General features: G+C 50.7%; 1 gene segment (V, D, J or C); it reads left to right on the top strand.

The window, feature by feature from the left end:
* LOC144284988 (T cell receptor beta constant 1-like) overlaps positions 1–1,112 on the top strand; it is a 113,825-nt gene extending 112,713 nt beyond the window's left edge. Inside the window, 3 exon segments of the C gene segment in view lie at positions 300–317; positions 475–581; positions 876–1,112. Of these exon segments, the coding sequence occupies positions 300–317; positions 475–581; positions 876–896 (146 nt within the window).
* The last annotated feature ends 12,198 nt before the right edge of the window (positions 1,113–13,310 follow it).

The following is a 13,310-nucleotide window of genomic DNA, read 5'->3' on the forward strand; positions in this document are numbered from 1 at the left end:
AGGGCTCCGCACCGAGGGGTGCCCCCAGCCCCACCACGCTCCACGGGGTTCCGGGGTGGCGTGGCTCCATCGACACAGGCCCAGAAAGACAGTCCAGGAGCCTGAGAGAAGGCCGGTCCGGCCTGGGGTCCCTGCTCCCCAGAAGGCTCACTTCCTATGTTCGTGTTTATTTTGTTCTTGATTGAAGCCCAGCTGACAAGTCATATTGCGTTAGCTTCAGGTGCACCTACCTGGGCAGCTCCCCACCTGCTTTAGAAGATGGGGTGTCTCATCCGTTCCCTCCCCCTTTTCTCTTTCAGACTGTGGCTTCACCTCGGGTAAGTGCCCCTGTCTGCTGCTCACTCTGCCTCCCGTGGCTTTGCCCTGGACCCAGAGCACGGGGAACCCATGGGCCCTGGGGTGGGGGTGGAGAGGCCAGAGCTCACGGGTCCTGCTGCTCACGGGTCCCCGTGTGCCCTCCCTTCCCACCCGCAGTGTCCTACCATCAGGGCGTCCTGTCTGCCACCATCCTCTATGAGATCCTGCTGGGCAAGGCCACGCTGTATGCTGTGCTGGTCAGCATCCTGGTGCTGATGGCCAAGGTAGGGGGGGCGGACGGGGGGGGCGGCCTGGAGGGAAAGGATAGAATAGAACATCAGGCGTGGAACACGAGGGGATCTCAGAGCCTGACTCAGCCTGATATATCCTCTGTCTCAAGGAAATTATAATGGGACTGTCAGACTGGGGAGAAAGTATGGGGATCGTTACAGGATGTCGCATCCGAGGATGGGGAGAGTCAACCAGCCGTACCCAAAATCAGGCCCAGCGTCAGGCTCCCCAGCCCCCTCCTATTGTTCATGGCTCCTGGGACCTTGACAATACTCTCTCTCCTTCAGGTCAAGAGAAAAGGTTCCTGAGACCAGCTCCAAAAGTGCATCCTGAGATGATCATGAGCCTCACCCTCAATTCTCCTTCGCACGCTTCCAGTCTGCGTTTCTAAAAGAGTTATTCTCTCTCTACCTCTTATCACCTTCCTGCTGGGATATCTGTCCCCTCTCTCTGCTTCCCTGCAGACTGAGCTCCTCAAGCCTGATCCTGAAATAGACTAAAACAATAAAAGTGTCCTGCCAGGCTGTGTGGTGTCTCGGGAGTATCTATGAAGTTCTGTCCTTTGAAGATTCAGGAAGGCACCATCCCTGACTGACCCTTCTTCCTTCTTTCTGAGCAAGACTGCTTTCTCCTGTCCATCCTGCTGGAGGACGGCCTCCGTGGTCCATACCCAGGTGTTCCGGGTTCCTTGGGTGTAGGGTTGGCCCAAAGGGCACAGAGCGGGGAAAACCTGCATAAGGATGAGCAGAGATGAGCCCTAAGATCACCTCACATGGGACCCAGGACAGGGTAGCCTATGGTCTGGAATGCTTGGTCAGCTCTCAATTCCAGACTCAGGTTTCATTTATTATCCATTTAGGTGTTCTCTGGATCTGTTCTTAATGCCTCCATCTCATCTTGTTTTGAGATTTCGGCAGAAGATCTCTCTTCTGCATGTCTGGGTTAGAATCCTAAAGGAGGCACAGAGTTGCAACTACTGATGAATGAAGCCCAGAGATTTCACAGAAACGGGGCGGGAGGGGATCATGCTCCAGGGGTGGGGGGTGGTGAGATGTTACACATGAGGAGCCCCTCACTTGATGCGGTAGACAGCCGGCCACCCCAAGCGCAGCGTGTCAAGCGCATCCACTCGGGCAGAGACAGTTACTCATCTTACTGGGGGAAATCCTCCAAGGAAGTCACAGTCGCTGCGGTGGAACACACAGCAGGGGAGGGAAGGGACACAAACAGGGGAAAGAAGGACACAGACCCCCAGACCACTGAGAGAGGAGACGTGAGCTCCTTTAGGCAGAGGTGAGCAGGGAGTCCGAAAGTCAAGAAAGGATGGGGAAGGTGGAGTCCCTTGCTGGTAGCCTGCTTGTTCCAGGCTTGGGGCTGGGCGCTGGCACAGGTGTCCCGGCTCATCCCCACCGCGCCCCTGGAAGCAGGTGTTACTCTCCCTCGGCCACGGGTGAGGAAGCCACAGTTCATGGGTCACATGGACCGGTAAGCTGCGAAACCGTGGCACGTTCTCATGAAGATGGAAATTCAGGAAGCCTGTTCTGAATAGTGGCCAGAATGGTGTGACTGTCACAGGCTGACATGGAGTAGCTGCCCCCAGCTTCCGGTGCAGGACCTACAGGCACAGACTATAAACAGACCTTGACTCCTCCTGAGTGTATTCATTTCTTAGCATTGCAGTAACAAAGAACCACACACTTGATGGTTTAAAGCAGTAGACGTTTATTCTCTCCCAGTTCTGGAGGCCAGAAGTCCAAAATCAGGTGCGAACAAGGTCACACCCCCTTGAAAATCTCTAGGGGAGAATCTTTTCCGCTTCTCCCTACCTCTGGCACACTTGGTGGTCCTTGGCGTGTGGCAACATCGCTCCGACCTTTTGCCTGTCTCCACATCACCTTCCCCCTGTGTCCCTATGCCTGAATTTCTCCCTTATTTTTTCTTACCAAGACCGGAGTCATTGGATTTAAGACATACCCTGAAGTCAGAAGGATTTTGTCCTGAGATCCTTAACATGTACCTCTGCAAAGACCTTATTTACAAATTAGGCCACTTTTTGTTCTGAGGTTCAGGGTGGGCATGAAGTTTGAGGTGATGCTATTTACCCCACTGCACTGTGTGTCCAGGAATGGGAGGTGAGGGGTTCCCCAGACACAGCTGACACAGGCCAGGAAGGGACAGGACAGGACAGGGAAAGGAGAAGCTAAAGGGACTACTAAGCTTCTCAGAGAGAAGAGGGCATTGTGGGGACCAGAGGGGCTTCCCTGGGACAGGGTGTGGAGGACGGGTGTTTGTGGGCACAGAGCAGTGGCGGGGGTGGAGAATGCTGAGCAGAAGCAGGACAGAGACGGAGGGGCAGGTGGAGAGAGGGTAACCCCACACAGAAGGGAAACAGGGCTCGCTGAGCAGGGCATAAGCAGCTGGGGAGGATGTGGGCAGAGGAGCCCGTGGGCACCTGGGGTTTGCCAATGTGAGGACTGAAGGAATGTCCTCCAGAGAACAAACCACCCTCCACCCTTCCACTTCGGGAGACATAATAGAGCTGGAGAGAATTACAAACATCACCTAGTCCCCACACCCACCCCGCACCCTGCTCGACCCTATTCTTACAGCTGTTTCCTTGCCCCCTCAGACAACACCCTCCCTACCTCCTCAATATTCGACTCATAGCACTAGGGAGTTAACCTCTTCTGCCTCGGCCTCTCTCTGTAGAATCCAAGTAGGTCCTTCTGGACCAGTTCTGGGCATCCCATCCATCCTTCCTCAGGTGAAACTGAGCAAAGACAGGTTAGATGCCAGGTGACCGTGTGATTTATTTATTGCACGAGCGGGGACCCTGCTGACTGTGAGAGGTAAGATTCTGGGACAAGAGAAGTGAATCAAGGGGCACATGGGTGGCTCCATCGGTTGAGCATCTGCCTTCAGCTCAGGTCATGATCCTGGGGTCCTGGGATAGAGCCCCACATCTAATGCTCTGCTCAGCCAGGAGTCTGCTTCTCTCTCTTCCTCTGCCTTACCCCTACTTGTGCTCTCTCTCTCAAATAAAATAATAAAGTCTTTAAAAGAAACAAAAAAGAAGGAAATCAAGATTGTCCCTGCAAACTAGGATACATGGCCATTCCAATTAAAAGGGCTCCCAAAGAGTTTCTGAGCCCAGAGAATGAATGGGAAGCACTGAAGCAATTCCTCAGGGGCCTGGGCCTATCAGCCTATTCCAATCTCAGGGCTCATCTAAACAGCATCCTGTTGAAGAGACCTGAGGGCAGAAGGTAGTCCAGGGGCAAACTCCAGAAGTGAGCCCAATACAGGGCAAAGCGTGCTTATTGATTGAAAAGACTTAGAAGCCAAGCATCTCTAAGGGAATGCCCGGGGTCCCCAGGTTCTCACCTTTCCCCAGGGCACGGCTGGACTCACGTTGGGAGAGTGAACCAGGAGAGCAACCTCAACCCTGTGATCTATAGAGATTTACTTACAAATTAGGAGGGAAATGGGAGCATCCCACTGGTCATGTAATCATGAGAACATCCTGGTGGGGGGTGAGGTTCCTGTAGGGAAGGGCTGCTCAAGCCCCTGTCACTTGCCCAGAAAAATGTTCCTATCAGCACTAGTATCCACGAAAGACCCACATGCCCTCCCACCGCAGGGCTTATTGCCCGGATACCCAGGCTGGGTGGTGGGGATGGGAGCCGAGGGTGCTGGGACCTTCCAAGAGACAAAGACTTCTTCTCTCTTAAGTAAGTGATAGGGGAAGAGGGAGGGAGAAAAGAGAGAAAAAAAGATTTTAGAACAAGAGAGGCCAGAAAAGGAGCAATGGATCCTGATAGATATCAATATCTCCATTTCCTGCCCTGAAACATTTCCCTATTTTTCTTCTTCCATAGGGACCCAAGGAAGGGCAGCCTGGCTGATCCCAGCCCCTTACAGTCAGAGAGACACACAGCCCTAAATGTCCCTGTGTAGGAGGAGTTTCATGAGGTCACTGCTTAGGGATGGATGTGGGAATGGGGGATTGGTACTTGAGACCAAAGACACACTCATGCCTACATGTGTTTTCATCTAGGGTGCCAGGAACTGCTGATGGAGATCAGGAATGGCTAAAACCCCACATCAATTCTTAGCACTACTACTGACCTATGGGTGAATTGCTCTTCTGCTCACCCATTGACTTCCTCTCTTTCATGACCAAGTTCACTTTTACCCTGTCCATGGAAATTACCCTATGCCCATATAAGAAGAATCAGAGTATGGAAGGCCACCAAGCCTGGACAACAATGATGACAGTTCACTCCCATTGTCTGTGGCAGACTCCTGTAGTCCCCAGAATAGTGATTTCTGAGGCTTGGTACCCCATAATCTGAGATGTTATCCACCCCATCTGGGCCCTAAACACAAAGAATTTTCTGCCTCAGTCTTGGGCTAGATATCTCCTTTCCCCTCTTGGAAACTTTCTGCTCTCAAGCTGTGTTTATGGATCTGAGGTCTCTGGGTTCCTTAACACACCACACCTCTCCATCGTTCCTTAGGATTTACTGTGACAGCACTTGGCCGTATCCTGAATCATGTCCCTCCAACAGAGGACCTAGTCTCTGCTCAGCACACACTCACAGTCCCCACTACATGGTGTTCCTCCTCCATTTCTACCCATTGCCTTTACTTTTGCTGCACTTGGACTCCTAACAGGCTCCCCTCCTTGGGGAGGATGGAGTCCTGGTGATAAGGGAGTGGATCTGTAGGTCAGATCTGTAGGTCCACCAGAGTCAGAGCTCTGACTATCTCCCCCAGGAGAGTCATCAGCCAGCTGGAAGTATCTCAGCTGTCCTCTGGGAGTCTGAGGGGTGGTCCTCACAGGAGACTGCACTCTAGGGCTTCCTGCGGGCCCAGCACCCTACTGCTTCCTGATCAAACTCACTAATGGTTTCTAAGTGGTTTTTTAAAATAGCGACTTGAGGGTGGTCCTGCTAGGATGATCCTTCCTGCCCAAGTCCTGGGCCACTCCAGCAATCACAGCTGAGTCCTCTGCACCCTCACTCCCATGGTGAGACTTTAACTGGACCGGGTCTGGGAACTATACATGCCCTCACTGATAAGGGTTCTTGTATCCCCCCATTTATGCTTGACCTGTCCTGGGAACAGTGAGCTCTCCATCCACCTGAGCAGCCATTTCATCCCCTGATGGCTCTTGTGAAGAATTCTCTCCTATTTCCATATCCATCAAACTCATTGTCATACCCTCATTGGCCACTGAGATAGTCCCATGAGAGCCAGCAAGCCCACCCCAGTCGAGTCCACAAATCTAAGAGAGATAGAATAAGCACAACTTTTAAAAGCTTGAATTTGAGTTTGCAGAGGAGGAAAAGGACTCAGCAGAGAGAGAACATTATGATGACAAAGATATGGACTTCTAAGCCAAAGAAGCCTAGACCGAAGCCTTAGGTCTCACCACCTTAGGACCCCCTCTGAGACTCAGCCTCCCTTCCTATAAAATGGGCTAAATCACAATCCCGACTCCATAAGGTGGTTTCATCTTATTAATGCACACAACAGGCAAAGCTGCTATCACAGCCTCAATAAATTTTAGCCACCATCATAAAAATTGTTAGGAGCCTAAAGTCTATTTTCTGGCTAGACATTTCCAGTTCTCTCAATGTCTTTCGCATATGACCCAGTTTTGAGCACTTCCAACTCCCCACAGCCCAGCCACCCTCTTCTGAAAACATTTATGTGTGTTTTCGCCCTTCAGTTTTCTAGAAGCCTGGTGTTCGGAACGGAAGACCGTGCCAGGTGGGTTCTGACCTATATCAGGGAGACAGAGCGCTTACCCCCTGAATCTCGATATTGCCTATACTGGGTCTGTTAGGGCAATTTTCAACATCCTGTACCCACTCACAGAATTCACTTTTGACTCAGACCCTGAGTCTTTTTCACAGGTCCTGCTATGAGACTTGCTATGTGCCAACAGTTGCTTTTCTCTTTTCAGGGGAAGATGAGGGGAGATGGGGGGATTTGTTGAATTGTATCGCATTTCTTCAGCTCATCTCTTCAACCTGTCTGATTTCTGAGGAATCTAATTTTGTGGGTCATTGTATGGACCCCTCCATCCTCATGCCACTCAGGGCTGATGGTTGAACCTTATGTGTTTCTACAGAAGTGGCTCATAAAACCCACAGCAAGATCATAGTTCAATACAGAGTCCACGTTCCTCTAAGCTTTGTCTGAGATCCTGGAGCTGCTCAAACATAGATAATTAGCTTCTGATCCTCCTCTGTCCACAGCTGCATGGCTCTGGATAACTCATTTTGCTTTGTGGGGCTTCTGACACCTCGTCTGTGAAGTGAGGAGATTAGGTAAAGTGATGTCTAAAGAATCTTCAAACTCCGCTCTTGAGATTCAGTGATTCACAGTCTGCAGGCCCCAAGTCACCATGAGGAAGAGAGCTTTGGGGATCTAATTCTTCCCAGATGCAAATCATTCGCACAGTGACATGGCCCCAGCAGCCGTCTCTGGTGGGGAGGCGGGGTGCCAACCCTGGAAGCCCGCAGTTAACAAGAGGCACCTGGTACCCTGACACCTGTTCGCTGGCTCTCCTCCAGAAGGAGACCTGGTTAGGCAGTGAATGAGGAGAAGAACATAGTGTTTGAAGGAGAGTGGCCTTGAATCAAAGGCAGGAAGTAAAGAGATGCAGATTGGGGTCTTTTAGGAGACAACTGGGGGAGGTTTGGGGATGTCTGAGCCCAGGGCTGGCTGCTGAGCTGTTTATCTCTGAGCAACATCACAACAGCCACCCACCTGCCCCTAGCTCATCTCAGGGACTCACAACAGGATGTGGTTTGACATTTACCAGGTCCTGCATCTGGGGGCCTGTGAAAGCCCACCCCCCCTTCTGAGCATCATGAGAACCACACTCCCCACATCCTGCCCCAACCCCTTCCCTGCCACTCTTTCTACTGGGCCTCTGGTGAGCACCCTAGCAGTGGAAATAGAACTACAGCAGGGAGAAGAAAGGCCCTCTAGAGGGGGATCTGGGCACCTCAGCTCCCCGTGCAGACCACCCCACCCCCAACACAACCTCTACACCTGCTGGAGGTGACCCCTGAGATCAGAGAGCAGATAGTGAAGACTAAAAACAGCTGCAAACCGCTCTGACCCAATTGGGGTCCCTCCTGGCCCCACATCACTCCAGCAACTCCCTCCTCCCACCTGTTCCCTTCATGCACCCCCCCTCCTTTGCAACCTCCCGCTTCCTTCCATTCATCTAATGAGAGGTGCTAATGAGTCACAGGAAAAGAGCCCCAGATAATCAACAGACAGAACATGGGCAGTCCCTGGATATCTGAGCTAGTCTGTGTGCTGGACTCACCAGGCCTCTCTAAAGCCTCATCCCCTCCTGCTGAGGCCTGTGAGGTCTGTGTGATGGACAGTTTCTATCTCAGCTGGGTAAGAGGAGGAGGAGAAGGTAATGCAGAGAGAACAGAGGACCAGACAGAGAGAAGCCTCCGGAGGAGGGAGTAGGTAAATGATAGGCTGTGTCACAGGCCAAGCGTGCTTGTAGCAGCTCACGGGGCTATAACATTCTCAACGCAAAGCATATGATCCTGGACAAAAATACGAAGCAGCCTGATTTCAGCATCACCAGCTCTCCCACCCTGGGCCTTCCCTGCCTTCCTCAGCTGCTGAGAGGCCCCCAGCTCACTCCATATCAATCCCGTGAGTGCCCGACATTCAGGCAAAACAACTTGAGAGGAGTTTCTTTGGCCAACAGCATGTGGCTCGGTGCCCCCCACGTGCCAGTGGCCCAGGAATGACATGCCTGGGAATTGTCATCCTGGCACGCCTACAAAGTCAGCCAAGGAAGGGGTCCTGGAAGCTCTCCTAGAAAGGAGGCAGCCTCATCTGCCCCAGGCACAAGTGAGATTGATGAATTCCTGGCAGGGGAGAGTGTATCTGAGCAGCATCTGCCATCCTGAGCTGGTTTGCTTTGTCCCCCAGAAACTAAGGTAATTGTAGATTCCTGAGTCCTTAGACTTAGGGAGACCATTGGGGAGGAGGAGTCTTACTCATGAATAGGGCAGGTAATATGGAGGATATTAATTTGTTTTGATGAACTTGGAAGGCTTTCAAGCCTCTCCCTCACCAGCCTCCCCTTTCCTAGTAACGTCCTCCTGTCTCTCTGTCACTCTGTGCAATGATCAGGGTTGTTCACTCACCGCTTTTCTAGAGATCACAGTATTCACTGGGACTTCCACATTTCTATTCAAACAGACTCTCCTGCTGAGAACGTCATTTTGCTTATCTAAATCCGAGCCTCCTAAAAACCTAACCTTCACTAAATGTCTATCTCCTTTGTGAAATTTTGCAGAACTTCTGAATATCTTACAAAAATGAAAATCTGGGGGCACCGGGGTGGCTCAACGGTTGAGCGACTGCCTTTGGCTCAGGGCGTGATCCCAGGTCCTGGGATCGAGTCCCACATCAGGCTCCCCAAGGGAGCCTGCTTCTCCCTCTGTGTCTCTGCCTCTCTCTCTCTCTTTCTGTGTCTCTCATGAATAAATAAAATCTTTAAAAAAAATTGAAAATCTCTCTTCACTCTCCCATCACTTGCCTAGTAGTAGTGATTACCTGGACCAGCTCTGTGTTAGGAAGGATTCTGAGGCTGCATAAAACCCCACCAGAAACCACCTGTATCTGAATGGGTACCACACAGGGGACAAGTTTCACTGGCTTGCCATCTGAGTATATTTGGCATTTTAAAATATTTATTACATAGCCTAACATTTAATATTTTATTTTAAGTAAGTCTTTCTTTCGGGTAAGTTGGGATCAAAATATCTTGTAAACTAAAAGAGGAAAATCGTATCTATTGAAAATCGGACCCTGTGATGAGGCTTTAGAACATCTCATTCACTACACTGAGTCCAATGAGGGAAGTTTGAAGGTGAGGAAAGAGAGAGATGAGATCACGAGCCCAAGTTAAAGCAATTGGTAAATTTTGACTGAAAGACCGAGATGCCTTACAAATACAGAGACTGGGACAAGATCAGGGAACGAGAGAAGTCAGTAGGTGAAGCACAGGAGCTCTGGGCTAGTAAAACTGCCTGCAGGACCCTTTGTCAAAAGCCATAGACAGGTACCACATAAAAAATAACAAATGTGCCAGATATTAATAACGGGAAACCAGGGGAGTAGAGGGACAAATATGAGAATTCACTCAATTATCTGCTAGTGTTGGGACACCCGGGTGGCTCAGCGGTTTAGCACCTGCCTTTGGCCCAGGGCGTGATCCTGGAGTCCAGGGATCGGGTCCCACACTGGGCTCCCTGCAGGGAGCCTGCTTCTCCCTCTGCCTGTGTCTCTGCCTCTCTCTCTCTTTCTCATGAATAAATAAAATCTTAAAAAAAATTATCTGCTAGTGTTTATGTTTCTCTAAGCCCATTCCAAATCCTGAAGTCTAGTAACTGAAAGTAATCTGGCAGGACCGGGAGAGATCCAGGGAGAGATCCAATTCTAAATAACCAGCTAACAAGCAAGCAATAGCTTGAAACGTTGTTTACTTTTAGGTGTGAACCAAATTTGAGTTGTAAACCCGTCTTTACTTTTACTGTCGTGGCACTACCGCTTGCCTTAGTAACTGAGTATTTCCATAAGGGGGGGGGGGGGGAAGTAAACCAAGTGCCTTGATTAAGCCATGCTGTGACTCCACCCAGCACCATCCTGAGTGCACTTCGTTTTTCTTTCTGATCCCTCTGATGGCTCAGAGTTCCCAGCACGGGAGAGCTGCTTAATGCAGAAGCAGGCTGTGAGAGCCCCCAGGAATTCCTAAATACTGTCTGGATCACCATGCGTGGCCGTCTCAGATTTTCCTCTGCAGATCCAATGGCGCTGAAAAGAAACAAACATCTGAACTGTCCTAGACAAAGTGATGCCAGGAACAGAGTATTTTAAGATTCGTGTGCCCCCTCGTGGAGCACAAGGGACAGTAGAAAAGAAAAGCTTGTTAAGAATAAGGAGGACGAGGGAGGGATGAGGGACCCAGGGATGAGGAAGGAAGCTCGGTTGCCAAGGCAACCGTAGCATCTCTTCCCAGCCACCCCCAGAAGCCTTTTCCTCTCCTTCATTCTCATCCAAATAATTTCTCTTTTTTAGGGTATTACCATAATATACGCGTGTCCTCAGCTTTTTCCTCGTCTCTGGTGTGTCTTTGGTCACCATCCGCTTCTCTGCTCCCTTTTGCTACAAGGGAAGGGATGAGACACAGTAGGATACGAATTAAAAAGCCTAAAATCCAAAACAATAATCAAAGTCCCTGAGTGTGGTTTCTGATACTAACAGGAGCACACTGCCAGCCCACCAGAGGACAGTCTCCAGAAGGCCTCGCCCCTTCCCGGACACAGAGCCTCATCAAAGCTTCCCCCAAGACGTCTACTCTCTGCAGAAAGGACAACAGAAGGAGACTCTCCAGGTGATGAGAATTAACCACTGAAGTCACCCGAGTGGGCCTCCTCTCACTTGGCCACCTGCCTGCCACCACGCCGCAACCCGCTACTGGTGCTTCCCACCTGCCTCCCTCCCCAGTGTGGACAGACAGGAATGGGGGGAGAGGAGAGCGTGAGGCAAGGCCCAGCTCACTCTGAGGGCTGGAGGTTAACAGCCTGGGACGATGCATCCGTGCCCCATGAGCTCGAGGACATGCGTGCAATCCACAGGCCCTACATGCAAATACATTTTGTTCTCCCTGAGAACTCAGTCAACTTCTTTGGGAGAATCAGACTTGATTCCGTTGTTCTCATAGTGCCTGACAATCAGAAACCCGGATATCCTCCACCCAGCCCCAGAGGGAGGGCTCTGGGGGAGGGTGGGTTTTTTGCACAGATGTCTCCCCCCACCCACTCAGTGTGAGACTCCAGGCGCAGAGGTAGAAGCCAGAGTCACTGAGAAGGAGCTTCTTAGAACTCAGGATGAACTGGCCGTTCTGGGGCCTGGAGGCTGTGAAGTTGTGCGGTGTCTCAGGGACTATCTGGGTAACACTTAATGAGGAGAAGAGTAGCTGGGGCGCGCCTCCCAGGGACTGCCGGTACCAGTAGAGATAAGGGTTCGATGCCCCCTGCACGGTACATTCCAGGGAGAGCAGGCTGCCCACAAGCTGCACCCTGGCAAGCGGCCTTTGGTGGATAGTCTGAGCTCTGACACCTGAGGGAAGTGTAAAAGGCCATTTAGAGTGAAGAACCCCAACTGAACTTGCCTTCCTCCTTGACCCAGGGGTGGCTCAAGTCCTCCCATGGCCCAGGCATATGGGATCCACAGCAGGGAGTAGACTGGAAAGGCCAAGGGTGTGGAAGGGCCCTGGTCAAAGAGAGACAAACAGAGCGAACTCCTTCCCAGAGGATAGAGAAAACCAAGACTCAGCATACCAACCACTAGGATTAAAGCCCAGTAGCCATTCGAGAAAATGGAAGGAATGTACTAAAGGGAGTCAATCCAACAACTGAGACTCTAGATTCATAGGGTTAGCATTGAGGGTGAGGACTTGAGAGGACGCCTGCCAGAGAGAACAGCACCCACCTAAGAAAGTGCCCAGGAGAAGGGCAAGGAGATAGCAGGGCATAGTTCAAGCCAGCTTCAGCTCAGCTAGTATGGTTGACACCTCATCTGGGCCAGAGTGGTGACAGGGCTCCTCCCTCTTACAGATCTGCTGCCACAGAACTGAGTGATCATTTCCCCTCAAGCTGGGGAGGAAATGAGGCTGGTCCTTTCTTAAGTACGTGATGAATCACCCCATCCTCCCTGGGAACCAGCTTTACCCTGTACGTTATCTTTACTGAAATCCTGCTGAAGTTCTAGTATGTAAATATATTTAAAGGGTTATTATTTACCTGTAAACAAGAGATGACTCTCTGGCTCCTCCAAGAGACCATTGAGTCTTTAATAACCATCAGAGAAAATGTGACATTGGCAGGATGATGAAAAGGGATTTCAGTCTCTGAAGCTAGAAACCTGTTAGAGGACGTCACCTGGGTAGCTGAAAAGGAGATAAAAGTGGATCAGAGCTCAGGAGATTTAGGTCTCCAGGATATTCAAAGCAAAAGAAGCTCAGCTCTGAGGAAAGGAACCCTTCTGACAGCCAGCCAAGGGATCTGTATCCTCTTCATCCCCGCACATGGGATCTGAGACCTGGACAGGCGGAGTCAGCTACTGAACTGATCAAAGCTGGACTCTATGTTCCATGTGCCGCTAATGACCTCACTAGATCTCATTTACGTTCCAAATGCAACATGAAGTAGAGGAAACATCAGGGAGCCTTGGAATCAAATAGATCTGGGTTCAAATCACAGCTCTACTGTGCTGGTTTAGGAACCCTTAGAAAATTCTCATCTTCAATTTCCTCACCTATAAAAATAAAAGAAGGATTAGAATATTTCCAAATGGTTGAAAGATCCATGTTGCCTGCTGTGGGCAACTCTTACAAGTATTGGCTGGCTGTTTTTTGGACCCGAGGGAAAACCTGTGCCTGCAGCAGACTGGGAGATTTCCAGTGGGATGGGCTGGAAGGTGGGGACTGAGAGAATGACACCCAAGAATCATTGCCAGGCCATGGATCCATAATAGGTAAGGATGAGAATGGGCTAGGCAGCTGGTGGAACCCCATTTGATTGAAATGAGACATAAGACCCCAAGATGCCTGGAGGACAGCCAGTGTGTCCCAGCCAATCTCCTCTTCCCTTTTCCTTTGC

This window comes from Canis aureus, chromosome 15, assembly GCF_053574225.1.
Source record: "Canis aureus isolate CA01 chromosome 15, VMU_Caureus_v.1.0, whole genome shotgun sequence".
Taxonomy (NCBI): domain Eukaryota; kingdom Metazoa; phylum Chordata; class Mammalia; order Carnivora; family Canidae; genus Canis; species Canis aureus.